This window comes from Falco peregrinus, chromosome 11 (genome assembly GCF_023634155.1).
Source record: "Falco peregrinus isolate bFalPer1 chromosome 11, bFalPer1.pri, whole genome shotgun sequence".
Lineage (NCBI taxonomy): Eukaryota > Metazoa > Chordata > Aves > Falconiformes > Falconidae > Falco > Falco peregrinus.
This window is the reverse complement of record NC_073731.1, coordinates 30,990,903-31,018,645: the sequence shown is the minus strand read 5'-3', so window position 1 is coordinate 31,018,645 and position 27,743 is coordinate 30,990,903. Positions and strand designations below refer to the sequence as shown.

At 37.9% G+C, this 27,743-nt stretch overlaps 1 protein-coding gene across 20 annotated transcripts in view; it reads left to right on the top strand.

Moving 5' to 3' along the window:
- NRXN1 (neurexin 1) overlaps positions 1–27,743 on the top strand; it is a 730,400-nt gene that overhangs the window by 305,030 nt on the left and 397,627 nt on the right. For 11 of the 20 annotated variants that reach the window (XM_055816040.1, XM_055816048.1, XM_055816043.1 and 8 more), the window contains 3 exons: positions 5,639–6,022; positions 14,058–14,261; positions 16,437–16,463. In XM_055816040.1, the coding sequence (XP_055672015.1) occupies positions 5,639–6,022; positions 14,058–14,261; positions 16,437–16,463 (615 nt within the window). The remainder of the gene's footprint in view (positions 1–5,638; positions 6,023–14,057; positions 14,262–16,436; positions 16,464–27,743) is intronic. The other 9 variants (XM_055816058.1, XM_055816057.1, XM_055816064.1 and 6 more) reach the window with 1 other exon arrangement.

The following is a 27,743-nucleotide window of genomic DNA, read 5'->3' as shown; positions in this document are numbered from 1 at the left end:
AAGTGTTCCTTGACTAAAATGCCGTTCATCCTTTGGAAAACATCATTAGGCAGATGGAGAGGAAGAAGCAACTTACTCTTATTGTCAACCTCCAATTACGCACTGCAGTGTAAACCAGAATGTATCAGAACGTGTTCATAAGTAGGTCGCACGTAAAGGCTAAGAAGTCACTGAAATTTTGAACTAGTTAGAGTTTCAGCATAAACACTAGAAATTATCTCAAGAGTATGTAATTAGAGCATAACTATAATCAGTATCTCGCTGTAAGTAGTTCTTTGAAGATATCCATTACATGCATTGCTGTTGCAGATTCCTCTTTTTCACATGTATGCTTCTATAGACTCCTTCCCCCTCGTCCCAGCCTTTTAAGAACTGCCAGATTTACATGTTCCTATTTCAACAGATGTTAATAATTTACATATTTGAGATAATGGGTTTATCTTGCATTTTAGGGACAATTCTTCCAATGATTCTGTTACTGTCTTTCATTTATTCATAAGCTCATAGAAAAACTGAGTTGGGTGACCTTGACAGGTCCTCTATTTTACCTCTCCAACAAAAGTAGCGGTAACGTACTTGTCAGTCTCAACAGGTGTGTGTCGACTTAACCCAGCAGTGGACACTGTACCACCTCTCCATGTAATCATTCATAAAGTGAATATTTTTGCATGCTAAACAAACCATTTTGTCTGTAATTTCCGTTTTCACAGCAGGCACAACAATTTTTTCCAGTGTCATAGCCCCACGCTTTTTGTGATTTGATTGCTGTTATCTCAGTCTCCACTTTTCTTCATACACTAGGAAACCCCAGCTGCTTCCTCTCCCCATATGCCATGTTCTGTAGCTATTGACCACCTTTTTAATTGCCATTTTCTGCAGTCTTCTCAGCTGATCTGCATCTTTCTTCAAGTTTAAGGTAAACCTTACCAATGCTCAGTAAAGTGGTACGATAGGCTTCTCTGTACCCTGCTATGTAATTTCCATTTTGCTCGTATGTATGCTATTGTTCACTTACTGTTGACTCTTCCTTTTGAAGAACTGCCCACTAATCAGTTATCCTTTAAGTCAGTAATTCTTACCAAAAAATGATTATTTCATTAGTTTTTCTCGATCTTCCTTCAATATATAAAGACGTTTCTGAATGTTTGAATTGGGCTCTGGGACATACCATAGAATCGGAGGACCTGTAGGTCATTATAAGATCCTTAAATTTACACCCAGTTTCTGGAGATAAGAAATGCTACCTGTTTTAGAGCCTGAAGCTAGATCATGAATTCCCAGACTAAATAAATCACCCCACATCTTCTTGTCTTTCAGTCATCCACTTTTTCTTCTTTCAGTTGGACAAACCAAATGGTAACAGCTTTTCCCCCATTTCTTTTTTTCTTGTTGAAGTACGGGCAGTATTTCCTACAAGTAGTAAAAAACTTTACAAGCAAGCTGCTTGTCTCCTGGCAGACATTGCTGCCTCAGGACTGCTCTTTCCAAAGAAATAGTTGAACTACTAATCTGGTCATGGGTGCTGTTATGCTAGGTACCATGCAAAGATGTAACTGAGAAGCCAATGCTTTTCTGAATCTGCAGTTTCCTATCATATTCTGTTATGTTTAGGTTATTCTATAAAACAAGATGTGTCCCATTCTTTTCCCTCTTATCCAACTTGACAATACTGGTGTGAGAAGGGTTGATGTTACATTATCTTTACAGGGTAAATTTTTAACCTTTTCCTGTGCTGACCACATACGACATTTGTATGCTCCATTAGCTTCCCTTCTTCCTGCCTCCCTGGAAAGTGATGTCTTGTCACATTCGTAAGTAGAAACATCCAAATGGATTAGAGCAAACTGGTGGTTTGACAGAACAATTCTTTTTAATCTGCCTATAATTCCCAGAGAAAGTAGGATTGAAATCCGGCAAAGGGGGTGTGCATTACTGCCCTTGCATTCTGTGGTAGCATCTGCCATTGTCATGAGGTCCAACCTGGGATGGTTTCAGTAGAACTTGAAAAATTTCCCTCAATAAAGATGGCTGGCTTAAAAAACCCAACCAAACGAAAAACCGACACAAACCAAAACAAACAAAAAAACCCCAAACCCACAAAACAAAAATCCCAGCTAGAAACAGCGCATTCTACCTGTGTCACAGCTCTGGATGCACCGTGACTCCAAAGGTGTTTGTAGACCCATTATTTATTTTCCATAGGCCCATGTTGTATGAACTCGAGTTTCGGATTTTATTTTAGGATGTTTAAAAGAACCTGTAATTTTTCATGTACTTTGGAAGTCTTCTTCTGTTCCCCCTTATTTTTCTTGATTTTTTTTTTCACCTGCATTTGCAAAGCAGTTAGTGAGTAAAGTCTGCATTACCTGTCAGAGTACGTGAACAGTACTTTGAATACCACCAGCAGTGATGGTTTGTGGCTGCGTGGACAGTTCAGCCAGAAACTATGATAACTTATAAGTGATAGCACGAAACTCGTGGTGCGCAGGCAGGGGTTTTCTCCTATTAGCTAGACTAAAGCCTATTTGTATTATAGCTATAGTTCTTGTTCTATACAGTGTGCTATATGGTGTTTTGATAATGAAAAAAGCTCCTACGTAACAGCTGAGCCTGGGTGACTTGTTAAAGCTTTGAGTCTTCTGCGGGTGCTATTTGACTTAGTGTAGCTCTCAACAAAAAGGATTAAATAAAGGTAACTTACAGTGGTTTGATTAAGGGTAATTCACACACTATGTAGGTCAGCTGAAGTGTCATGGCTATGTCCAGCAGCAAATTGGAGATAGTCCAGCTGGGTAATCGGGGTTCCATGGTCTTCAAAAGCATGAAAAAGATGGACAGAAGAGCAGTTGCCTGTTGTGCTTTTCTACCCGTAGTCATTACACCCTATGATTACACTGAGGTTTCAGAGGGCTTCTCCCAAGGAGTATTTTATGTGGTGTCATTTCTTGGGGAGGGAAAAGGTTCATTTCTTTAAGAAGTTGTTGATATCTATTCAAAATAATACTTAAGCTCTCTGGGGTAATCCTTTATGACATACAGAAGAAAGTTGTCATGCTTCAGTCTATCATCCAAATATAATTCATAGTCACCAGAACGTAGTGGTGACTTACAATTCCCTTTACCATCCACCTTTCTCATCCTACTATGCTTGCAAAACTTAGTTTTTGAACCACCATGTTAATGTCACAGCTACATTGGCTGAGATTTACCTGTCTTCCTATGCATTAAGAGCCATTGAGACTTAGTGGATTATTATTTTTCATAGAAATGTAGCCCCATTTATCTTCCAGTATCATGAATACCTTGAAAATGCAAATGTCTTTTTTCCAGCAAAACCCAGTACTGTGGAAATGCATGAGTTGGAGGTTGGAGGCTGCAGCTGAGTTAACTTGTGTGGGTGCAAGTGCTATCTGAACATAGGTTTAAAACATTTGGTCCTAAATTAGCCTGTACAGCAACAGGTGGGAGCAAGCAACAATAGCAGTAAGAAATACTGTGAGCACAAGTATGACTTAAATTTACAGCATGTCTAATTATTTTTTTTTAAAGGAGAAATGATTTATTGCCTGTAAGCAGTCCTTGATACTTAGGATGCTCTCAGAAAAGCTAGTTACGTTGGTTTAACAGGTCATTCACGGGGGTCCTTGTTTGATACAGCTTATTAACAAAATCAAACCTCATAATGTTTATGCTTCTATGCCTACAATCAAATCTATAGCAAGTGTTCCATATGACTGCCAAGTTTTGCTTCAAGAATCTGAGCAGCAAAACAAATATTTAGAGTTATCAAAGTGTAATAGCCTTAATTTTAAGAGGGTGGATGCTGGAAGAGAAAAGATCCTGGTTCAACATGCCTATTTCTTATGGTTCAGACTGGAAGTTCACTTTATACCTCTGTGACTCAACTGTCACAGGAAATGCTTCTGATAATACAAAGAAGGGAAAACTGACCATATCCTCAAACATTCTTTTGACATGTTCATAAAGATGCACAAAGGCTATGGGAGCCTTTGTTTTATCTTTTTTATCTCTTCTGTTAGTAGAGAGACTGTTTGTGGTAGTACTAGTACCCAGCCCTTCTGAAATCCATGTCTCAAGTCTCACATGGGAGTTTGATCTCCGGAGACCTCTGCCCCAAAAAGCTTTTATTAACGGTCCAAACTGTTTAGCTATTCATTCTGTCCACGTTGCTGAAGTTAACCTATCGAACCAACAAAAGAACAAACAAAACATGTAGCTCCCACAGGACTCTTCTTCACTGCTAAATGAGAAACCTGAATTTTACGATGTATCCAAGTAACAGAATAATCTTTTTCTGACCTGCTTCTGTTTGCTTAAAACGCATTTTAGTACTTATGCTATAAAAGTTCTGAATTTATTATTCGCATGCACCACTCCCACCGCAGTGGAAGTATTTTTGATAATCAGTGTTATATTCTGGAATCTGTGTCATGCTGACAGTGGAAACAGCGAATCATGTTAGTTTTGTGTATAAATGTGTGGTAAATATTTTGTGGTAAATGTGGTTCTTCAATGTCTTTTCACCATTAATACACTTTTAATATTTTGTCCATTGGATAACAGTGTTGCATACTGTGGCTGGTACATTCTAATAATCTGGTCACCTATATAATGGGTTGATTTATATTTTGCTTGCTTTTGCACCCATATAGAATGGTAAGGAGTCACTTCTATGAAGATCTACATGAAGATTCTTTTTAAAAATTATTTTGCTTAGTAAATAAGATTTAATTTGGTTAACATAAGTATGCTCTGTGATGCCATGTACTAAATCTGGTTTTCTGCTTATTCCAATTGTTAAAATTGGGTACCTCGTTATTTTAAAAGTACAGCAAAGAGGATTTTTATAGTTGATCAGTGTCTTTCTTCAAACACTGTAGAAGCAGATCTTTATTTTAAGCTTAGTTTTGTTTGTTTACTTTTTAAACTTAAATCGAAAAGATACTTCTAATTTCCTGAGGTTCTGTATACATCCTTTCTCCCTCTCGTTATAACACGCACGCATTTCGAGGTAAGTGTCAGAGGCATTGATTTTCCCTCTAGGAGCACATCACTATCTTCTTAATGATTGCCTGTCTGGCAGCTGATGAGACTATTTTCCTCCTGCACTTAAAGAAAAAAGTCTTATCCAAAGCCCACTGAAAGTGGTGAGTCTCTTAAAATACTGAGTCTTTGGATCCAAACCAAAGACACAGATTTGCCTGCCAGGTTGCAGCCTATCGATGCAACCTCAGTCTTAATGCTTTGAAGCACGCATGGGGTAGTGAAGACACTTTTCTGTTGCGCAAGCAGGATATTTGTGAAAATAACTCTGAAATGCATTCCCCATACCCCTACAAGATTGGTAAGGTGGCTTTGACTTTTTTTATTTTGTAACCTTGCAATGTTGTGCATAAATGTTTTTACATTTTTCACTTCCTGACAGTATTTGTACTACATTGTAATTGCAATAAGAAGCGTATCTATTATTGTATAGCTGAGTGAGTAGAATACCTAGGTTTTATTTACAGATATTTGCCAGGAGCTAATGTGGCATGTAGATTAATGAGTAAAACAGCACTACCAAAATATTTTAAATATCTTCAAGATCATGCATTTTGTTGTCTTTTCTTCTCAGGGACCATATCTGTGAACACATTACGTACACCATATACTGCACCAGGGGAAAGTGAAATCCTCGACTTGGATGATGACTTGTATCTTGGAGGCTTACCAGAAAATAAAGCAGGCCTCGTCTTCCCAACAGAGGTGTGGACAGCACTTCTCAATTATGGATACGTCGGCTGCATTAGAGATTTATTTATTGATGGTCAAAGCAAAGATATTCGACAGATGGCTGAAATTCAAAGCACAGCTGGAGTAAAGCCCTCATGCTCAAGAGAAACTGCAAAACCTTGCCTTAGCAACCCCTGTAAAAACAATGGTGTGTGCAGGGATGGGTGGAACAGATATGTTTGTGATTGCTCTGGTACAGGGTACCTTGGCAGATCGTGCGAAAGAGGTAGGTTCTATGAGATGGCTGCATTTCTACTTTATAGAATCCTGCACAATGACTAAAAATGGTAACCTATCTCTAACTCTTTTGAGGCAGGAAGAAAGCTTCTTTGATTTCACTTGATGTCAAATGGAGCCCTGGTCCAGGCTGAAAGAAATAACTCTAGAGGAAAGATCTTAGGGGATTTTCTAAGATACATAAAGAATTATTAGTTGACTATGATAGTCAGCACTGCTAAAATGTTTCTTAGAAAATTCCTCCTTTTATGTCTCATCGTACATTGCTGAGTTCTGAAAAGCTTTGCGGAAGTAATTTTAATTATTATTGCATTACTAAATGGTCACATTCCAATTCCAAGCTGAGGTCTTGTTCTCTGCCTATTTATGTCAATAGCACTGTGTAATTAAATTTACTTTTGAACTCCACAGTATCATTTAAATCCATGGCCAGAACTTCAGCCGTGAGTCGAAGCAAAAGGATCAGTGTAGGAACCTATATTTCTTAATTAACTTTTTTAAAAGATCGTAGTAACCAAGGAAACAGTTTCTATGTACCTTAATTCCCTGAGTATCCCTCTTGCCTAGAAAAGGTAAGGTTAAAGTTGACAAACTCCAACTGAAAAGGTGGATAGTGGCAAGGAAGACAGATGCTGAGGTTAGTTTATAGGAAGAAATATAGGCTAACAGAGTATGCTAATAAAAAAAAAATTAATGAAAATTTTATGAAAACAATAAAAAAGCTTAGTATTTTAGGCATTTATTTTTTTAATCTCACAATTGACACAGTACAGTTTCTCTTCTCGCCAAAATCTAAATTTAAAGTGTATTGGCTGGGAACGTAAGTTCTTTCCATCTAGTTTGTTTAATTTTTCTAGTTAGCAAGATGAAACAAAAATGTATTCTTTAAAGATTATAAACCTGATTAATGTTTAAGTTATATGTAAATAGATGTGCATTTATGTAGGATTACTACCATCCTATTATTAGCATTTGCAAGTAGATTTTCAGTTTCTTCTGTTTTTTCTGCCTTATTTTTTTAATATATTGGCTCAAGGCCAGTTATTCTGAGATCTCCAGATTGTTCTGCTGCTGGTGAAGCTGGCAGAGGGCATCACCGAGCTGTCGGCTGCATCACAGACGCCTTCAGTTAATACGGCTGGTGTTCCACCCTGTGGCGAAATTCTGCTATTACAGATGGCAGGAGTAAAAAGAGAATTTGCATTTTTTTCAACCGAGCTAGGAAATGTGCGTTAGTTGATACAAAATCACATCCAGATCTGCAAATAAACTTAAAAGCAGGCTTCATTGTAACAATGTCTCATGAATAGATTTGACAGGTGGTAAGAAACTTTTGTCTTTTTTATTTCCTATACTTTATTTTCAGCTGTCTTTCAATCTAGAGCTTGATTTTCCCAGTTTATTCCCCTAGTGGGAATGGTGGTACTATGGTAGTTTGTTTGGCTTCTCTGCAATGGTATCTGGTTCTCGTCCAACAGAAATACGTGCAGCAGTTCAGACAGTATGGGATCATTTCCCTGTCCAGAGGAAACTAAACTGAAAGGAGATCTCCTCTCAGTAATATTCATATCCCAAATGGTCCTGCATTAATAAGGTCGTAGCTTTGGGGATTCCGAAAGCGGTGTGTTGGCATCCTACCACACAAGTTCCTATAACTGCTACCCATGTGCAGTATCTGATAAACTTTTGTATTTGGTGGTAGAAGCAACACAATTATAACTGTTCAAACTAATTTAAATTATATAGGAACATGTTAATTTCAACAAACAATACACTTTCACAAAAGAAAGAAAGCATTAGAATAAAATATCGGAGATTAAAAACCTGTAATTTGTAACTTAACATTAAGTGATTAAGGTATCTTCAGTAGACAATCATGTAGCTACTTTTCAGTACCTTCATTAATTTTTTGTGCTATTTTCCCTAAAATAAGAGTACTAACATACATAATGTGGACATATTGTGTACAATGCGGTATCTGAAATAATTTTAGTCAGCTTATCAATGTATAAAAAATATGGAACACAACTCAGTTAATTTCAGTATACTTAAATATTTAATAATAAAACAACTCATTTAATGTTCAGTAGATAATATTTTTGTACATCCATGTGCTTTTTATCCTGTTGCAAGTTATTCTTGATTTTCAGTGAGGTTAAATATCAGTATAATCTGTAGATTGGCTTTAGTAGATTATGGAAACTGCAGCAGATGCATAGACAGATGTCACAGCAATATAATTTGGCTTCCTATCTTACTTTGATTGTGGATCCCAATATACGACTGCCTCTCAGCAAAGCCTTTTGCAGGTGCATGCTTTTGACTGGATGGCTGGGAACAACGCACAAGAGTAAATTCATCAGTGATAAGAAAAAGCAGGCGCGCAAAGAAAGATTAATCAGTGACATTTCTGAAAGAAAAATATATTTAAATTAGAGAGTGTGTGTAACGTCCACATTGTGCACACGCACACACCTGCATACACACATATACGTTAAATAAAGAAATATAGCTTTCATTCCTTGCTTTATCTCTGATTGTTTAATTTTTTTAAAATTATAAAATTACAGGTGATATGATGATAAGACAGTATGAAGAATCATATGTTCAAAATATATCGATTCCATCTCTGACTTAAACTAATTAGTCCTGTGCGTTTAAATTCTAGCACCTTTACAATGTGGCTTAGGACCTCAGTCCTGACATAATACTAATGTAGCAAGTAGGAGGAATCCTTTCACCTTCTAGTCACGTATTATCTAGTGACTAATCGCATGTCAAGAATTGTTTCCATCAGGTTAATGGAAAAGTTCCTTGAATTCCCCAAGCCTGCAGGTCTGGACTTGGATGGACTGAAGACGCTGCCATAGCAAACACACAAGCAGTGCTTTGCTGAGCATATGCTTGTAAATAGAACAAAACCCAAAAGTCTGAGTTGGAATCAGTAGCCATTGAAAGACTTGAATACTCGTACAATTTGCAGAAGTAAAATCCCATGTATTGGTGTTTTCAGGGCAGGGTGTTGTTGCTGTGCTTGCTGGTAAATAAAACAGACTCGGCAAGCAAACCTAAATACTTGACTATCGGTGATCCAGATTGTTCTCATGCTTCCTGGCATGGCTCTGGGCTGCATTGGCTGCCACTTTCTGAGGCGATATTTGTGTGTGATTTGGGAAACGGCAGAGACAGACGGTGATTTCCTGTGTTAAAAACGGCTCTGGTGGGCTGCAACACGGTCCGCATATTGTTGCAGATGCGTCCAAACTGAAAAAGCAGGCAGAATTAATAATTCTGTCTTTAGGACTTTAGAGGCACCACAAGGGGTCCAGAGGAAACTAGATGCTCTTTTATTTATTAAAATACATGCAGTAACTTACCGAACATCATGTTAAAAACAACACAAACTCGACTGCATAATTTATGAGGAAGAAAGCTGAATTTTGAAATCCATACTTCTTCATTTTAATTTAAATAAGCTGTGAATTGAAGAACAGCATCGATTTGGGAAATTCTGTTTCTCCCCATAAATATCCCGCTGAGTGTTTTTGAGGGTAGAAACAGATGTGAGGAAGTTTCCTGAAGAGTAGGTGCCTCAGCCTCTTCAGCAATTTAGGGAATCCCAGCCCGGTGAAAACTAAGGTCCTTTATCTCCTCTCATATCGCTACTAGTCTGTGCATCCTTGGTGATAGGCACAGAGCTGACTGAGGTGGTGTACATATAGAGTATCCAGCCCTGGAGACTTTAATCAGAAACAAATTGAAGAAAAAAGAATGGAGAGGGGAACTGAACCCTTCAGCATTTTTCTGGGTTTTTTTGTTCATTTGCATGTTTTCTTTGCTTGTGCTAAAAAAGCAAAGCAGCAGCAAGGGGGTTTAATTGCCAGGTTTAGAAAAATATCAAAGGAAGAAGGTATACAATAATTCTTAGCAATCTCTGAATAACATCTTACTGTTTCTCGCTAATAACTCAATTGCATGCACTTATTTGCTGCCACAAAAAATTGTCAGTGATGTTTTGTAAGGGTTTTCTGCTATTTTTCTTTTTGGTGCTATACTTCCAGCGCTTAAGTGGTTGTAAAATTATTATTCCCTGCTGTGGAGACTGTGATTCTTTTAATGAATAGCACATTCTGAGCTAAACTTATGGTCTATTAGCATTTAATCTAATAATTAGAGAAAGCTGAACAAGAGACAAAAGATACTCTGCCAACACTTAGGTGAGTTAGCAGCATAGATCCCAAAGAAAGATGAGACACACACCCCTTTGGAATTAATTGGTCCAAAGCAAAAAAAGGTAAAAGTTAGGGGCAAAAATTAATACAGACTTTTAGCCAAAAATCTTTCTTTGAGGTTTGTATAACTGGTAACCCTGACTGCCTCTCTTCGTTCCAATCCCCATCTTACTGACCAGGCCTTGCAAATTAACAATCCATTCTGCAGGATGGGAACAGTTCCATTAAGTGACTGAAACCATCTCTAGTTTTCCAGGAAAGTGAAAACAAGCCCGTCTTGTTTCATCTTGAAAACAGTTTTTTCCTACTCTCTGAAAAACAAAGTTTTCTGGGAGGTCTTCTGTTAATGTATGCTACCAAGCATAATGATAGGGTAATAAGGCATTGCCACAAAGAATTACAAGACACACACCAGTAAGGGAAAAGGAAACTCCTTGTGCTGTCAAAGGTCTCATTTGTATGCTGCTGGATGCCTCCTGTCCAGCCGAGACCAACAGGACATGGAAATTTGCTGAGCGGAGAGCAATGCTGAGTCAAGTGGAAGAGAGGTGAGTTGAACAGATGATTCACATGGCAAAACCCAGCTTGCCATCCTTAGAGAGGAGCACAATGCTGACAAAAGATCATTGAACCTTCTTAATGTAGTAATCACTTAATAATGCTTTAACAGCAAAAACTTGTAACAAAAAAAGTTTGTACCAGCAGACTCATTTCAAGTGAGTAAACTGAACGTAGTTGTGGTTTTTATTTCAGGTATGAAGTGTTGCCTATCTTCAGTTACGGCTCTCAGAGCAGTGCTAAATCTTCTTTGATCAAATCATCCTTGTTTCCTTCCAGTTTTGCTTTTTTTCTCTGTGCTACCTTTGTATTAAGAAAGCCTGTGACTTGGAGCTCCCCATGCTGAAAGGAGCTCGTTGACATGAGGGGGCTTTCTCATCGCCCCAGAGCTTTTAAGTCATTTGATCTTCTGTTCAGTCTCCTTGGTCTGTTCTTGGAACATCTGTTTCCAAAATAACTGGCGCAGTATGTGTTAGGAGGATTGAGTATCTAATCACATCAGGTCTGTTCACCACGATGTTAAATACTCGCAGGTCATCTCTGATTAAATTAAGACAGTTCCTTCTCTCCTTTCTCTCTAATTCTCTAAAAGACTGAATAATTATAGGAAAGCTGGCAAACAGTACCAGTGCTGATTCTGACAACTTTCTTTTACCTTATCATAAGATAATTTATTAGCAACAGACCTCTAGTGTTGAATGCTGTTTATCCCATAAAATCTGATTTTGCTCAGTTTATAAAAGCCCTGATTAGTATTAATGTGTCTTTTTTAATAGACAATATAAAATACTTTTTCTTTCCTCTTATATTAGCATGTAACTTCAGCTTTTATGCTGGACTTCTTAATTAAAGAGTTCATGTTTAAATTGTGTTTACCTAAATTGTGTTTACCTTGATAAAGGTCTTGGGAGCTTTTCATGCACTGACTAGCTAGGTAGATATAGGAATGAATTTTAAGGCTCTGCCCTCCACCCTTTCCTTCCTCCCCCCCCCCCCAAAAAACCCAAAACAAAACCAGAACAAAAAAATCAAAAAACCCACAACAACTAAAAAACCAATGACAAACCAACCCAAAACACAAACACCACCAAAAAACCCACACCAAACAATCAAACCAAACCAAAAAACCCACCTAAACCAAAGAGTCAAAAACCCAAATTACCTCCTACTGACAACCCTTTGACCTGAAATCTTTTCACAGGCTAGTGAGAGTTAAGTATTTGATCTCCTTCACAGAAAAATTTTTGGTTTAGAATATGCAGAAAACATTCTTACTGCATGTTTAGAAATCAAGAAACCTGGTTTTTGCTAACCTGTTACAACTAATGACTTTCACTCTGGTATTAGTAATCCCTTTTTTCCCCAGCATCAAACTGCTTTCTTCAAATTCATATTTGGGAAGTCTGGAGTTATTAATGAACATACTAAGGTATGACTTTTGCCTCCAATATGCTCACAGAGTTACAGTGGAACATTTTGTCTTTCCATGGACAATGTAGGCTGGAAGTCTTGAAAAGCTTGTTTATCTTTAACAGTCTGTAAGATGTGCAATAGAAAAAATGTTTACAAACGGTCATAATTATTAATGTTTAAAAATAATATTCTAACGCTGGTTTAGTTGTGATACTGATACTGAGTAAATATAGTATCAGTAGCATCAGGTCTTGAAAATATTATTGCATGTGGGACCACAATACACCTTTGCTGTAGGTGTCTGCATCATACTGTGGCAAGCTGAAGCATAGAAAAGCTTCCCATAGATGTTCTCTGCTGTCTTCTCTTTTTGCTTGTTGCTCATTTGGCCTGTTACTGGGCAATTTCTTCAGTGAGTTGAGGTGTCCTCAAGATTGCATCTTTTTCTAAGACAGATTTTGTAGCATCCTGTTCAGAAATCATCTGACCCTTCAACAATTTCTGAGATCGAGAGGTTTTGGGTGGGTTAAAGAGTGCAGAACACACATGGAAGAAGTTAGAAGTCTCTAGTGAATTAGTGGTAGGTAAACAACCAGATGTGCATAAAACGGGGCACATTCAGAGAGTATGTTTTGCTATTCGGGTAGTGGGTTTGGTTCTATAGTATGATTGGTTTTGTACGTCACTGGGGAGCCTACTGAAATTCCTGGTGCTCTCTCTGCTGACTGTTGGCTTGGGGTAAAGGATGCTGCTCGTTCACTGCTGCTTCCACCACCACGTGACACTGTCAGTGAGCCCAAGACCTGTTTCCAAAAGCTGTGGAGGTTCACTGGCCACAGCACTTGATGGTCCTGTGAAAAAGCACTTCCTAATACGTTTCAGAAACAGATGTGTCCTTTGCTTTCTAGGGATTGCTGTGCCTCCGTGTGGGCAGAAATGCAGTCTTTCTGCTACCTTTCTTGTTACTGGCCTGGAGGGTGGGAAAAGAAGACTTGTGGCTGGTTGCTCTGGGGTCAAACAGACTGTGACGGCCCTGTGCCAGAGCCACTCACTGGGAGGGTTTCCTGCAGTGTCTGAGAGTGACAGCTATTTGCTTGTCTCGGGGGTTTTAAGATCTTACCCTCAATATGCCAAGACCAGTCTTGATCTTCTTGTTGAGGCTGTCGTAATGTTCATACATGCGGTTTTGATTCTATCATAGCACAGTCATTGTGGCTGTGAAGCAATCTGTGCTCCGTCCAAACCACGCTGGGTGTATTTACCCATTTCGGGCAGCTTTTTCCTAACTCTATGATAATTTTAAATGCGGCAGTAGCAATATCTGTAGGTTTATATATTAAGTATCCCAAGGCAATTATCTAGGTGAAAGGTAGTCAGACATGACAATTTCATAGTCTGTAAGGTTTACCTGGATATCTTTTACTGGCCTTGACCTATTTTGAGTAGTACTGGCCCGGTCTCACACACGTTTCTTTACAGGGGGTTTTACCCATCTGCTTGAAGATGCATGCGTGAATGGCTAGTTTGTTAAAAAGCGATTTAGTTTCTTTTAAAAATGTCACTTCAAAACCAAACAAAATAAAAACCAAACCAACCCACAAAACAAAACAAAAAAAAAATCAACAAAAAGAAACCTCAAAATCTAAAAAAACCCTCGAACCCAACGTTGCTTATGTTTCCCAATAACAACAACAACGATATGTAATACGTAATTATTCTGTATCTACCTGTGTGAATATACATTTACCACCTTCTCTTTGAGCAGTTTCAGCAAATACAGTATAATTCTTTAATAATTGATTTTCTCCTTTATGTTTTCAGAGGCAACAATTTTAAGCTATGATGGAAGTATGTTTATGAAAATACAGCTCCCTGTTGTGATGCATACAGAGGCTGAAGACGTTTCTCTGCGGTTCAGGTCTCAGCGAGCTTATGGCATTTTAATGGCAACTACTTCTAGGGAATCAGCAGATACCCTGCGTTTAGAGTTGGATGCAGGACGAGTTAAACTAACGGTCAACCTAGGTAACAAATTCTTCCTCCAAGAAATTAACATTTTCTTTACATTTTTCTTTTTGCTTGCAAACATTTATGAAACAGCCTGTTTTAACATTAAAAGTAAACTGAAATGATATATAAACACATGTCAATGCAACATTTGTGTATGTACATACACACACAAGTACATGCTCATTATTATGATTTATTTTCTTTTCTTTTGCATTTTTATATTCTTTATATAGTCTTAACATACTCCATCACAATATTTTTGTACTGTTGTGTATTCTAAAAAGAGAAGACTAGTTCATCAGTGGTATTTTGGAGCTAAATTATCATTCCTTGTTGTGGAAGATTGGTCTCTCTTCACAGCAGCAATTCCACAACGAAATGTGCGAGCAGGAGCAACATGTGCGTAGGTCAGTTCAGTTTTGCCTCCACCAATTAATGTACAGCATGCAGCTGTGTCAGAGGATCTCTAGCTTTAAACACTGAAAATGCTGCAATTAGGTAATTAGAAATTCCCACTGATGGATTTCTTGGTCTCCTTTTTTTAGGTGTCAAATCTGTAGTAAATCCACCTCCTTTTTTAAACGATTCTGTAGTGGTATTTTTGTAGTATCGAACCCTTCAATGCCCAAAGACTGCGGCCCTCGGCAAACAGCCGCGTGAACACAGGAGGCACAAGCCCTTTTACAGAAAAAAAAAAAAAATATACTAAAAATAATAATTTGGTTTCTTGGCTGGAAATAATGGCCCAAATGTTAGATGATGAGTGTCTGTAGTTAAAAAAAAAGTGAATAAATGGAAGTGCTTCTGCCACGCTTATGAGCGAGGCCAAGTCGGGGCCTGCACAAGAGCAGTCCGCTGAGGGACACCCGCCTTGTGTGCGGTCGCTCCCATGCAGTGGCACGCTGTTTATAAAGGGAATGAAGTCTTGTATTGCTTTAATCGCAAATTATTTCCAGACAGCATGGGGAGGGGGAGAATATCACCAGCTAACCCCCCCACCTCCCTGCTCCATAAAAGCGTTGCTGAGGGCAAGGCTGCCCCGCTGGCTCGCCCGGGGCGGGAGCAGCGCCGCAGCCCCCGCCGGCCCCCTCAGCGCCCACCCGCCCGCCAGCGCCTTCTGTGAAAGGGGATGTGCCGCTGCTGGCCCCTGGCTGTTTGCAACCACTTTTCTGATGCGGTTGACGACACATGACAAACTCAGCTATATGGAAACAAAATCTAGGTTTGATGGTCTATATGGTCCTCAAAGGTATAAAGCAGGAGTAGCTGTACAAACCCTGTAGTTATGGCGTAGGTGTCCCCCCCATCCCACCCCAGTAAGAAGTGCAGGGAGCCCAGCAGAGGACCCTGCTATAGATCAGGTCACTCTATATACAAACCACCATCCTCTGCCAGTTTTTGCCTGCTTCTGTCATTCAAGAAAATAAATAAATCGATACCCTAGCAATAGAGCTTCTTCCTCCAACATCCCTCTTTCCCTGCCCGCTCCTCCCCCCCCATTTCTTTTTTTTCCCTTTTCCCTTTTTTTTTTTTTTTTTTTTTTCTCCTTCTCTTTTTTTATCAGTCAGGAAATAATCCAAAAATAGCCAGGATTCTCTTATTTTCAGCACTTACAAAGATGCGATTATTTTCCATATATTAAGTAGTGAGCGTTGGTTCCTCAAGCCTCTACGTGAAGCCAGCGTAAACCCACAAACCCTTACTGATGGGCCTGGGTAACGAGTTTTGTACGTTATCGCTTTGTTTTTGAAGACCAGCCTTTGAGGTATCCCATCCACGAGCTGTCCAAGGTGTCTGGCTGTGGCCTGGCTTGCTCTATGACCCATCGTGACGGAGCACTTTTTAATTGCACCCTGAGAAATTACCTGTTCTTTCACAGATGGGGAGAAAGCTGCAGCCTGCCTCAGTTAAGCATCTTTGACGTTTAAGTCCTGCTTATTTTTTTCCACTTAGATTTGTCACCATGTAGCTTTGTTTGAAATTGGCCATTTTTACCCTATTTGTCGTTTCTATTTATAAAGATTTATCGCAGTATATCTGGGTTATAACAGTATGTAAAGACTGATGATATGGAGTGGCCATATTTGCATGTGTCTGTCCCCGGAAGGGTGGACTGTGATTTTATTGGATGTCTGCAGCTATTACCTTGAAGGATAAATTTTCATTTTTCATCTATTCTTCCCCATCTAGACTGTATCAGGATTAACTGTAATTCCAGTAAGTGCCTATTCCAACTTTTTAAAATGTTATTCCACCATTATGCAATATGCAAATTAGATGAAAAAGATTGCGGACAGCTTGCAAGCGCTTGATAATTTATTAATGAAATGTGATGATTAATTATCGCTGTGTAAAAAGTCATCATATGCTCTAGTGTGTATTTTTTGTCCTTCCCATCGGACATAACTTTTAACTAGAATACTGAAAAAGGAAGTGTTCTACAGGTTGTAAGCATACATAAAGGAAATGGTACCTGTAGTACTGTATTATCCTAGGCGGGGTATTTTATTTACAGTAGCCACGGAATTTTTGAACATAATCTGTCACCTATTTTCCCCCATGTCCTCCTTCTGGTTTTCTTGACCTTTTACCTCCAACTTGTGGTGAGAATGTTGGACCATAGTTGTCTGTGGTAAAAGAATTTCTATTTTATTTTATTTTTTTTTTGATCCTCCTTGACAATTAACTGTACCTGGCGGCTGCTTATAACACAATTGGTTTTGCTAAATCTTTTCTTTATGGAAATGTAATACATCACAATAAGGACATTATTAAGTCTGACAATGACTGTACTTCTATGATGATTTTTTACACTGTAATCATGTAAGAAACCTTAAATTGAACAATTTTTCTCTGTGATGTGCATGTTTATGAAACAGAGGGAAACATTTGCCAGATGAATGGACTAAATTTTAACTTCTCTGATATTATTTGGATTAAGAGGCTATATTCTGAAAGGAGAAAAAGGACTGTGATTTTATTTTGAGTCTATGGAATTCCTGAATGGTGTCAACAAAATTATTGATAGTAAGTATGGTAGATTTGAGTTTTGGGTTGTTTTTTCTTTCCCTTTCTAACAGGTTTTGCAGGCCAGAGGACTGGCTTTATGCAAATAGTAACAAAGCTAAACAACAAACTGTGTAGGCAGAACTTGTAGTTGTTAGTAGTTACCCAAAAGACAGTAACATAACATCCCATAATGGTTTTATAGTCCACAAAGAAAAACAGGGAACTGCAGTTATTTATAATGTGTCATCTGCTAATAGATTTTGCAATGAGTAACTTTGCTAAACAAATATGCGGCACTTGTATTAAGGTTTTCTTGGGGCAAGTTTTTAATCTAAATTATACTTAAATCCGGACAGACTTTTCAATACAGTAAAGGAAATGCTTGCAGGTACTAAGGCATAAAGATAGCTTCCTCATAGTAAAAAAAAATAAAAATAATAATAAAAAAAATGTTCAGCTATAAAGACAAATATTTCCACTTCCCAAAAATGTCCCTTGTTCATTACCAAAATGTATAAGATCAAAATAGTCTCCTGTGAGACCAACAAAACTGTTTCCAAGATTTTTCATGTTCTCCTGACAAAATCCCAATTAGAAAAAGATTTCTAGGTATGAGACAAGCAGTTTTTTGAGCAGAAATGTAATGAGTTTGCCTGCTGCTGGTAAATTCCTTTTTCCATAAGAAAAGCAATATTGCTTTTTTCTTAATTTCCTTAATAAAATAAGAAAATCCCTCTGAAAAGGGAATTACTAACACGGGGCGGGGGTGTGTGTGTGTGGAATAATACCAGTAATAAAGCCACAATACAATAGTTTGTTTTTAATCTCTTTTGGATAAAATGAGGTGTCATAAAAATAAATTTAAATTATTTCTGGGTTCCATTTTTAAGCAAGTTTTGGATCAATAGAGAACCTACAAATACAAAGGAATGAGCTTCCAGTTAGAGGATTGTACACGGGAGAAATACATGTTCTGATTTGAATTAGCATTTACAAAAAGCTCTTGGTCTCATACAGAAGCAGCATAAACTCTGTACAAAATATCCTTGGTATCAAATACTCATAAGTTATTTTTCTTTACAGTTTGTTTATAGCCTTTTTGTTAATAGAAATGAACTTTCATGATTAGTTCCATCTCCCTTTGGTGCTTGTGTACTGAACAGGGTTTTGTGAGCTTTCAGTGCGGTAAGTACTATAATGCTTTTTTATCAGCACTCGCTGTAGTTTTTCAACAACCAGATAATATTTCATGATCAATTTCGGTGTATTAATTTTTAGATTATGAAGAATTATTGCACTAAGTAGCCCTTAGAAAATGCTTGCTTGTTAGACAATACAACGGCTTTTAGTGGAAGACAAGCAATTGATTTGAAAGCAACAGCATCCAGAACTTGAGTCTTAATTTACTAAGCACTGTAATAGTTCAGTGCCTCCGTTGTTGGGTTTACTGAGAACTGGATGTACTTCAATCCTGATTTTATGTTGACAGAAGTAAATCTGGTCTTCATGATTGAGAAACTTTTTTCAGATTTTCTCATTACTGTTGCTTAGAAATTAGTCATCTTGATGTAATTTCACTGTTTCACTACTTATAGCTAGACTAGTAACAGCATTAAGATCAGAATGAAGTTATTTGGTTTGATTGGGGGAACAGGTTTGGGTTGTTTTGTTTTGTTTTGTTTTTTTTAAAAAAGTAAACCTAAACAGAAATTAGACTTTTGCTTGAGAGAAGAAAACGAAAATATGAATGTAAACACCTTATTTCCTACAGTGTATTGCAAACCTAGTAAATAAAATATTGCACCTACTCCTCCCGTTTTCCCTTGAGTGCATGGAACTGAAGCATGTCTTCTGCTCAATGCAGATCAAATGGACCAACTGTTGGCTGGTCAGAGCTGAGATTTTGGTAGCCCTTTGTTCTGCACTTTGTCATGCCTTCACCTTTAGCTAATGTCCTATCTTGCAGAAGAGGTGGCATTTTGTGGTCTTCCTTGTTTGAAATACAGATTTTTTTTAAAAAAAATTCAAAATGTTAATCAGATGTCAGGTTGCTACTGATCTTATGTCTCATTAACAATGTTATGGAGACTATTCACTTCATGCTGTTTTTTATGGGACTCAGTGGCATACTAAACTCAGACTACTTTTATTTTGTGCTAGGCTAGATGGATCTCTTTATAAAACCTTACGCCACTAGAAATTCTATCTCATGTCAGTCAGAAAATGCCATTGCTGAAATGTTGGTTTTGTACCTCCTTCAATCACTTCAATTGTGTTCTTCAGACCTGCAAGTTTACAAAACAGTATTGTCAGGCAGTAAAATAAATAGTCCTTTAAAAACTGCAGGTACATTTAGGTCAATGTTGAGGCTGACACCAGGAGAGAGGGAGAAACTTATGAACAGAAACGGCTACTATGGTTTCAGTATCAGTTTTCATAGACTGAGGAATTCATTTATAAAGAAGGTTGGTGTGAATGATTTTTGTTGAAATAACATGACCGCGGCATTCCTTGGTACTAGTTGTTATGTAAAAAGAACTCTTGATTGCTATACAATTCTTAAACATTATATACAAAATTAATGAGCTAATCCTTAAAAACTGCCTAAGAAAGAAATACTAAAAAAATAATTAAAAAAATACATTTCTCCCTTTCAGAGAGAAAAATAAATGTTACCTTTTAATTGCAGACTGTAAAGCATAAATTATAAATATCAGTGAATCCTATTAAATTTAATGGGTTTTTCCCTACTATTTCTCAGGGACAGAATGTCATGCCATAAAATCTACATGGCAGATCAATAACAGTTTTTGAATGACTTGTGAACAAATTCAGGTGTGCTGTATCCATATTTTTCATTGATGTAACGTTAAGGGCTACTATCCTGACTTAAATTCCCTTCTTTTTCCAGTTTTAATGCTTCCAAAACACTAGCATCCGAAAAATTTCAGGTACCTGTAACTCTAGAGGCTGCTGGTTTTCATGTGCAGTATACTTTTTGCACAGGCATATGTAATCTTACATGTTATTTTATCTTTTGTGGGTTTTTTTGTTCTTTGGTTGATTTTGGGGGGGTTTATTTTTTTGCATTGCTATCATTTCAGAGTATAAATTCTCTACCTTTTTATATGAGTCAGCAGAGCAGGGCCATTAGATTTTTATGAATTGATCCATTATACCAATAATAATGTTAACTGGTAAATGGCTGGCTCTCAGTTCTGGATCTGATACTTTTATTCAATATGAAGAGATACAGGCGAACACTATTTTTGAACGCTGCTGTGAAAGATTGCTTGACTAGTGGCACACGTTGGTGCAGAAGTGATTTAGGCCAATTCTCTGGTACACAGTTTTGCTTCCGTAGGCAATAGTTCCTCAAGTAATTCCAGTGAATTCAGTCATGCTCAAATGTAGGACTGTCATAAGGAATGAGTAAGAACTGCAGAGCATTAGGAAGCAGGGAGCAGCCATCACTGTGGCAGTACAGGCGTATGCTCTCCCCCAGGGAATGGATCAGCAGGCTTTGCGGGCTGGCTGTCCACCTTTCCAAATTAAAAACAATTTTCTGGGCTTTAAGGCTTTTCTGTTTGTCCTTCCAGTGAAGGGCCCCTTCACTTGTATTTGCACACACCCCTCCTTCTGCGTCTACCTAGTTCTTCATCCATTCTCTATAGCCTTTTTTCCCCCCCTTATTTTCTCACTGTTTAATTTCTGGTTTTTTTTACTATACTCAATCACTTTTCCTCGTATTGTACCTTCACTCTTCTAAAACATTGCTATTCTGCAGATTTGTACATTACAGGTAATTAAATTATTCTGTTTGGAATACATGACACATAACATCTGTTACTGAAACATTTTTCCTTATCGAGGTATCCTACAAATCCAGAGCGCGTGACAAGGAGCTCTGCTAGTTTATTGGTAAATAACAGGAGAATTATATGTATTGAAGAACCCACAGCGGTGTTCAGTTATAGTATATTTTCAGTTTGCATGTAGATTTTAAGCAGCATGGAAGCTTAAATGAAGACTGTGCATACTTTTGAAAGCTACTGCTTGTAAAAATACATTTTATTGCAATGTCCAGAATCTTCAGCTGTTATTGCAACATCTGCTTTGATGAGGAAATCACAAATATGTTTCCATGTATTAACTTTTCACTACCTGGTGAAAAGAATTATTTAGAATATATTTGCTCCTTTGATGCCATTGGCAGTAGAAAATTGTTAAAATGATACTATATTGTAGCTCCTACCAAAATCTAAGACTTTTATTTGGCCTGTTGTCTTACACAGTGCTTATGAGTGGCGTGAAGTGGTTTTTATCTTTCTCTCATTCAGTATGGCTGACAGTCCCCTAAAAATACATAAAAGAGCTTTACCACAGGGGAGACAAAGCAAATCAGCAGGGTACTTTAACTGCAAGTTCAGTCAGGGATTCCCCTCTTTTTATGGTGTAAAATTTGAAATAATTCCCTTAAAGCTTTCGCTATACTTTGCAGATGTAGAATGTGGGGTCATGGGATTCTTTCTCATTCAGCAATATCACTTTAAAGACCCCTTTTCACATGAATCCCTGAAAAACATGGTCGGCTGCTGCACAACAAAATTAAAACCAGACGTGGCCCTTTTAAACCAAGTTCTGAATAAATTCTACTAGTTGCTAATAGAAACCATCATTTGAATCCTATCAAGGGAAACAGGTTGAAAGAAACAAAAAAGGAAAACTGCTTCTTAACACCTCTCACTGGAGCCCTTAGTACCTAGTTCCGAAGCTGCACTAATACCAGCCTGTATCTTGTTTCAGGCACTCTGTTGTGAAGTGAGGTTGAAAACCACTCGGCTAGGAAAAAAGGTTCAGGTTTGAAAGGAAAATAGCCTGTATAAACATAATCAAGAGGACTATAGTAGTTCAGGGACAGCCCATGATCTACTCTGTACTGCCACAGAAGGCGGTTAGGAGGAGGCATCCTTGTGATTCCTCGTTTCAGTTAAATACAGGGTGAAAAGAAGTTTATGCCACGCAAGCCCACCGTACTGCTCGGCTTACTGGAGGTAGGATGGCAAAGCCATTCTCCTCTTCCTGCAGTCTACTTGCCCACCTGCCCTGCAGAAACGTAGTAGCTGTTTCCCCTCACTTATAACCTGCTTCTGCTCCTCAGGAGCACCTAAGGCAAGGTCTATGACTTGGCTTTTTTAATGAAAAGTCATGAACGTGCAGTAGACATTTCCCAGATACTGTTAGATGTTAACACTCAAAAATATTTCTGAGAAAGTCATCTCTGCCCCTTGAATGGTAGGAGTGACTTAGCTGAGAGCCAGCAGGGCTGCTGCTGATCTTTTTTTCCCAAATGTTTCACATACCATCCTTTGGGGTTTGTGCTGCAGAATTTCAGTCTATTAAAAAGTTTTTCATTTACTTTTAAAATGTGTTCTTGTAGCAGTCTTCCTGTCTGCCGGTCCCGCTCTTGCATTGCTCGCTGCTTTGCTGCCAGCCCCAAAGTTCAAGAGCCTGTGTGGTGAATTTGACTAAAGTGACCCATTAACAAAATTGTTAATTTTAACTTGCTGCAGTTTTCTAAGCAGTTTTACCACGTGACACACCCACTGTAAGAAGAAGGGGGAGGCAGGAATGATGCAAAGACTGTAGAAAAACAGCCTCTGGTAGAGAGCAAATTGCTTTTTTGCAGCGATGCAGACTTGCACTGTCCCAAAGGGGGTTCATCTGGCCTACATCTGAGCAAGCACAGCCTGTAAAAATACCTGTTATTTACAGAAAGGCAGAAACGCCACTTGAGATGTGGAATGCTTAATCTGTATCAATTAAGGAAGAGGTATTTCAAACAACTGAAGGGAAATGTTGGAAGGGTAAACATCTGCATCTTCAATTATATTGCATAACTATTTTTTTTCTCTCCTGAATTTGACTTATAAAACTAGCTTCAAGCTGAACCTAGCAAATATCTGAGGCCCAGTTTAGGGAGTTTCAAGCTTGCAGAAAAGCCATTGAGCGTCAAGAAGAGGATGTACAGTAGGAGATGCCAATAGAGAGGATGCTGTGCTTTTTGACCACTCACGATAACAAAGGTTTGCAATCTGCTGTGTGTTATGGCTTTTTGTGAAATTTCATATGGACCTTGTTTGACTTGAGAGAAGGTTCTGAGAAGGTAACAGTGAAGGTATATTGGACTTCTCAGTGTGAGCTCTCTCCCTTAGTGGGTGATAAAAAAAATAATCAGTCTTATACTGATTTCTCAGATACAATATATGCCTTGATAAACACAGAAATCTTGAAGGGAAATACTCAAGTCATCTAAAAAGCAGCCATTTTTGCCCCTTCCTTATCCAGTTATAGTTGTTAAAAGGAAAAAAAAAATTAGAAATTTGAACTAATAAAGGACATAAGAAAATGTGAATCAACCAGCAAATTGTAAAGAAAACTTGCAAAATCTTGCATATGTATAATTTGTCAGTGCCAGGGTGAGGTCCCCATAAGTTTCATCTAGCTCAGGCCTGAACCTGCGTAACTGGGGGGTGGGAGATAATTACCATATTAACCTAGCACACAAAAGCTCAAACCTTCGTTAAAGTGAAAATAAGTGCTTTAGATTAGCTGGCTGACCATTTAAGGCTCTATCATATCTACTTTCTCCTTACTGACAAAGCTTTCGAGGTTGGCTGCTGGGGATTGAAGGCTTTGCTCTACCAGCGCTTTCAGCCTACACGAAGGACAGCAATAGAGCTTATTTCCATGTCTGCATTCTATTTGCTGCTTATAAAACCTCATCTGTGTTTGCTTTTTCTTAGCTAGCAGAGAGGAAAATTGCCAGTAGTCTTCTGGCAGAATGTCAATAAAACATCATTTCAAGTTCTCTTACTAGAAAACAGATGTTTTTCTTTTTTGTGTGTGTGCTTCTTCCCTTTCTTTTCACTCTTTTCATCCATCTTATTTTTATCTTTTTAAGCCCCACATTCTACTTATGGTACTTTAAAGATAAAACTGATTGAACGGGTGCCTCAATAATCAAATATATAGTAGTAGTGCATCTGTTGCTTTATCAAGGCATGATGGTATGCTCTGGCAACAGCCAAACACAGTAAAAAAGGCAACAGTAAAAGCTTAAACATGTAGTTTTTTAAGTGAATTTGATAATTCATACAATATGGATGGTTGCCTTAATTGATAGTGATAAAAAATCATTAGGTTAATGTTCAGATAAAGACTTGCTTTTTTAGCACTACCACATAAATATTTTCAGAAACTTTTTTAGGATTGCCTAAAAGTAGTAGACTTTCCAGTTGTGCTATTTCAGTCTACAGTTCAATTTTACAAGGCCGGGTATAGATAGTTTTCAGTTTAGTGTATATGTGGGGCTATAAGCCGGGGCCGTGGGGTGCTTATACATCAGCTGGCTCTGAGCCTTGGCATGCTGGCAAGGTACTACCCGCAGAGCCCAAGGGAATGGTATGGAGTTGACTGAAGTTACTCCAGCCTGAATTCTTAAAGGGCAGGGGGAGCAGGAGAACCTCCAAAACACTAAATATGACATGAGGACTCTTGAAGCACAGGAAGGCAAAGACTGCTGCAAGCATGTAACCTCTCCTGTTACCAGTAAGGACAAAGCAGCCTCCAGGATGTGCTAGATCTATAAGAATAAATTGTCTTGAATTAATATATCCTGATTTATTTGCAAGGGAGTTGTGTGTCTAGCTTATACTGGTGCTATCAAATCTTTCATAAAAAAGACTTTTCAGAAAAAAGTAGACCAGGCGTTTCTACTATTTTAATGGGAAGAAGTGGTAGAAAGTGTTACATGTATAGCAGGTCCTAAATTTATCTTAATTTACTTTTATGTTTTTCTCATTTATCTTTTGAGAAGCAAGATGACTTAATTGCATTTCAGGACTGGTGATTAAAATTACCCTTGTATTTTTTTGCATGACAGAAAGCCAGTGCTACAGTCTAATCTTTTGGGGATATTGAGGAATGCTGTTCCAACCAGTAGTAGCAAAGCAATTGAATAATTTTTATTTTTTTTTTTTTTTCTGGAGAAGAATATATAAAAGCTAATGCAACATCATTCATGTTAGTGAGCTGGGCTGCAATGGTAGTCATTTCACAGTAAAGCACTGCTACCAGCTGGTCCCCCGGGAATGTCTACTGACATATTCACAAACGACTGAGAGGAAAAGAGGAATACTCAGATGCTAGTATTTGCAGATTCAATTATATTATTTAGGAAAATAAAATGTGGGTTTTCTGAAGAGTTTAAAAATGCTGAATGACTGGATAGTAAAATGGTGGGTGAAACTAAATATCAGCATGTATAAAGTAATTAATACTAGATAAAGTAACCTTAATTACACAAAAACAGCAATGGAGTCTGTTAGCACTGAGCTAAAGAAATTGTGCAGTCATTGTAAATAGCTCTTGTAAAACAGTTCAGTGCTCAGAAGTGACCAGAAATCCCAAAAGATGTTAGTAGCTGTGGAGAAAGGAAGAAAGACCAGAACAGAAAAGAGCATTATGCTGTTGTGCACTGTTTATCCACATCTTGAATGCTGCATGTGTGTTTAGTTCCTGTTCCTCATGATGAACTTAAACAGGAAAAATACAGTGCACTGCAACAGGGAGGATTCCAAGTACGGATTGGCTTTCCTACATGGAGGAGCTAGGCAAACTGGGGAAGGGTGTGTGTGTATGTGTGTAGAAAGATACATGGGAAAAGATAGTTTTATAAAGGTATGATTACACAGCCATAAGAAGCATCAAGAAGTTAGTAAGTAGTATGAAACTGAAATACGTCAAGGACTTTTGGCGATGAGGCACTTTCTCTAGCTTCAGTGGTCCTTAATATGTCAATCACTGGAAGCTGTGACTGTGTTAGAGTAGTAATTACTGTACAGTGGCTCTGCTCTTCTTGGCTGCTGTTGAAAGCCCAGTGCTGGGCCAGATGGACTTGTGGTCTCCCCTGGCAAGGCCACCCTCGTGTTCCCAAATAGACTGATTTTATTTATTTATTTATTTTAAAATAGAACTTAATTTTGTCATTGGGATTAAAACTGATGATCTAGATGCAGCCTTAGCTCAGCAGGTCTGTCAACTGCTAGCTTCTACAAGCTGATAGCAAATAGTTAGGGGAAAGTCCCTTCAGATTGCTCCTTTTCTTTCTAAACATCAGTTGCTGGTCATCGTTGAAGGCAGAACGCAAGACAGTACGGAACTCTGGTGTAACATTCAGTATAGCAGCAGTTGTCTTCTGCACCGCTTCCCCTCTTACTTTGCAGTTTCTTTTCCTGATCATTTCATCACCAGTTTATACCCTGTACTCAGAGCAAGCAGGAAATTGCTAATGAAAGTAATGTGTGAATCTATCATCAGTTGGGCTGTATGCAGACATTCTAAACTTTGTAATCAGATTCTGTGAAAATCAGAGTATTATGACACAGATGGCAGCAAATGACACAAGCCAATATTATAATAAATATTCAAAAATCAATCATTCTTCGTTACCAGTCAAATTAGGGTAAACCATTAATTAATTAGGCTATTTCATATGTACTAAGCATTGTGCATAATTTTTTGGCTTAGTACCAAGAGTTTTCTGGCAAGAAATTCTAGTCTGCAGTTCTTTAAAAATAAAAGCATAGTTAGCATTCAGTATTAAGAAAAAATAACTAAATGCTGCTCAATTGATGATGTTTTTAAATTTATACTCAGATTGGAAATACTATCAGACTTTGTGTGTAAATACCTTTATTTACTTTTCATATTATTCCTCATTTTTTTTCTTAAGACTTTGTTTCTTAGAAATAATGCTGTAATGATGATAATTTTGTAATACTTACGTGGGAAACATTTAAAAGTGCTTATAAATGAAAATTCTGTGGAGAAATACTGCAGTCTTTCCATTACAGGATTACAGTTTGAAAAGTGTTTTTAAGGTGATAGAAACAGGCATTTTTTCCCAAAGAAATGTGTCTAAAAGGGTGTTAAAATCATTAATGGTTTTGTTCATAAAGCATTTAAGTATATTACGAACATGTGTAGGACTTCTTCCGAATATGATGCCTTGCTGAATCAATGCTCCTATACTTACCTCTAGAACATTTCAAGGAAAACCAAACAAATTGCCATCTCTCTGCAGGTAACTACAGCTTTTCTGATCAACACGTCACATGCTCACTGCCATAATTCTGTCCTAATACGTACTTGAAAAGATTTCATATAAGGAGTATTTGAGGTTTTTAATAAAACAGATATATGTGGGTAAGAGATAAGGGAGAGGGGAAATACAGAATCAGAGAGTGAAAATTGAATAGGATGCCTGGTTCTCACTGACACAGCCAGTGAGCGTTGCAATAAGTCTAACGTATATTGAGGTAAATTGTCAGATTTCTGTGTCCTTCTCATATTGATAGATATTAGGAATAGAACACTTCTGTATCATAAAAAAGTGCAACCAACTTCAGTAAGAGTCAGATCAGA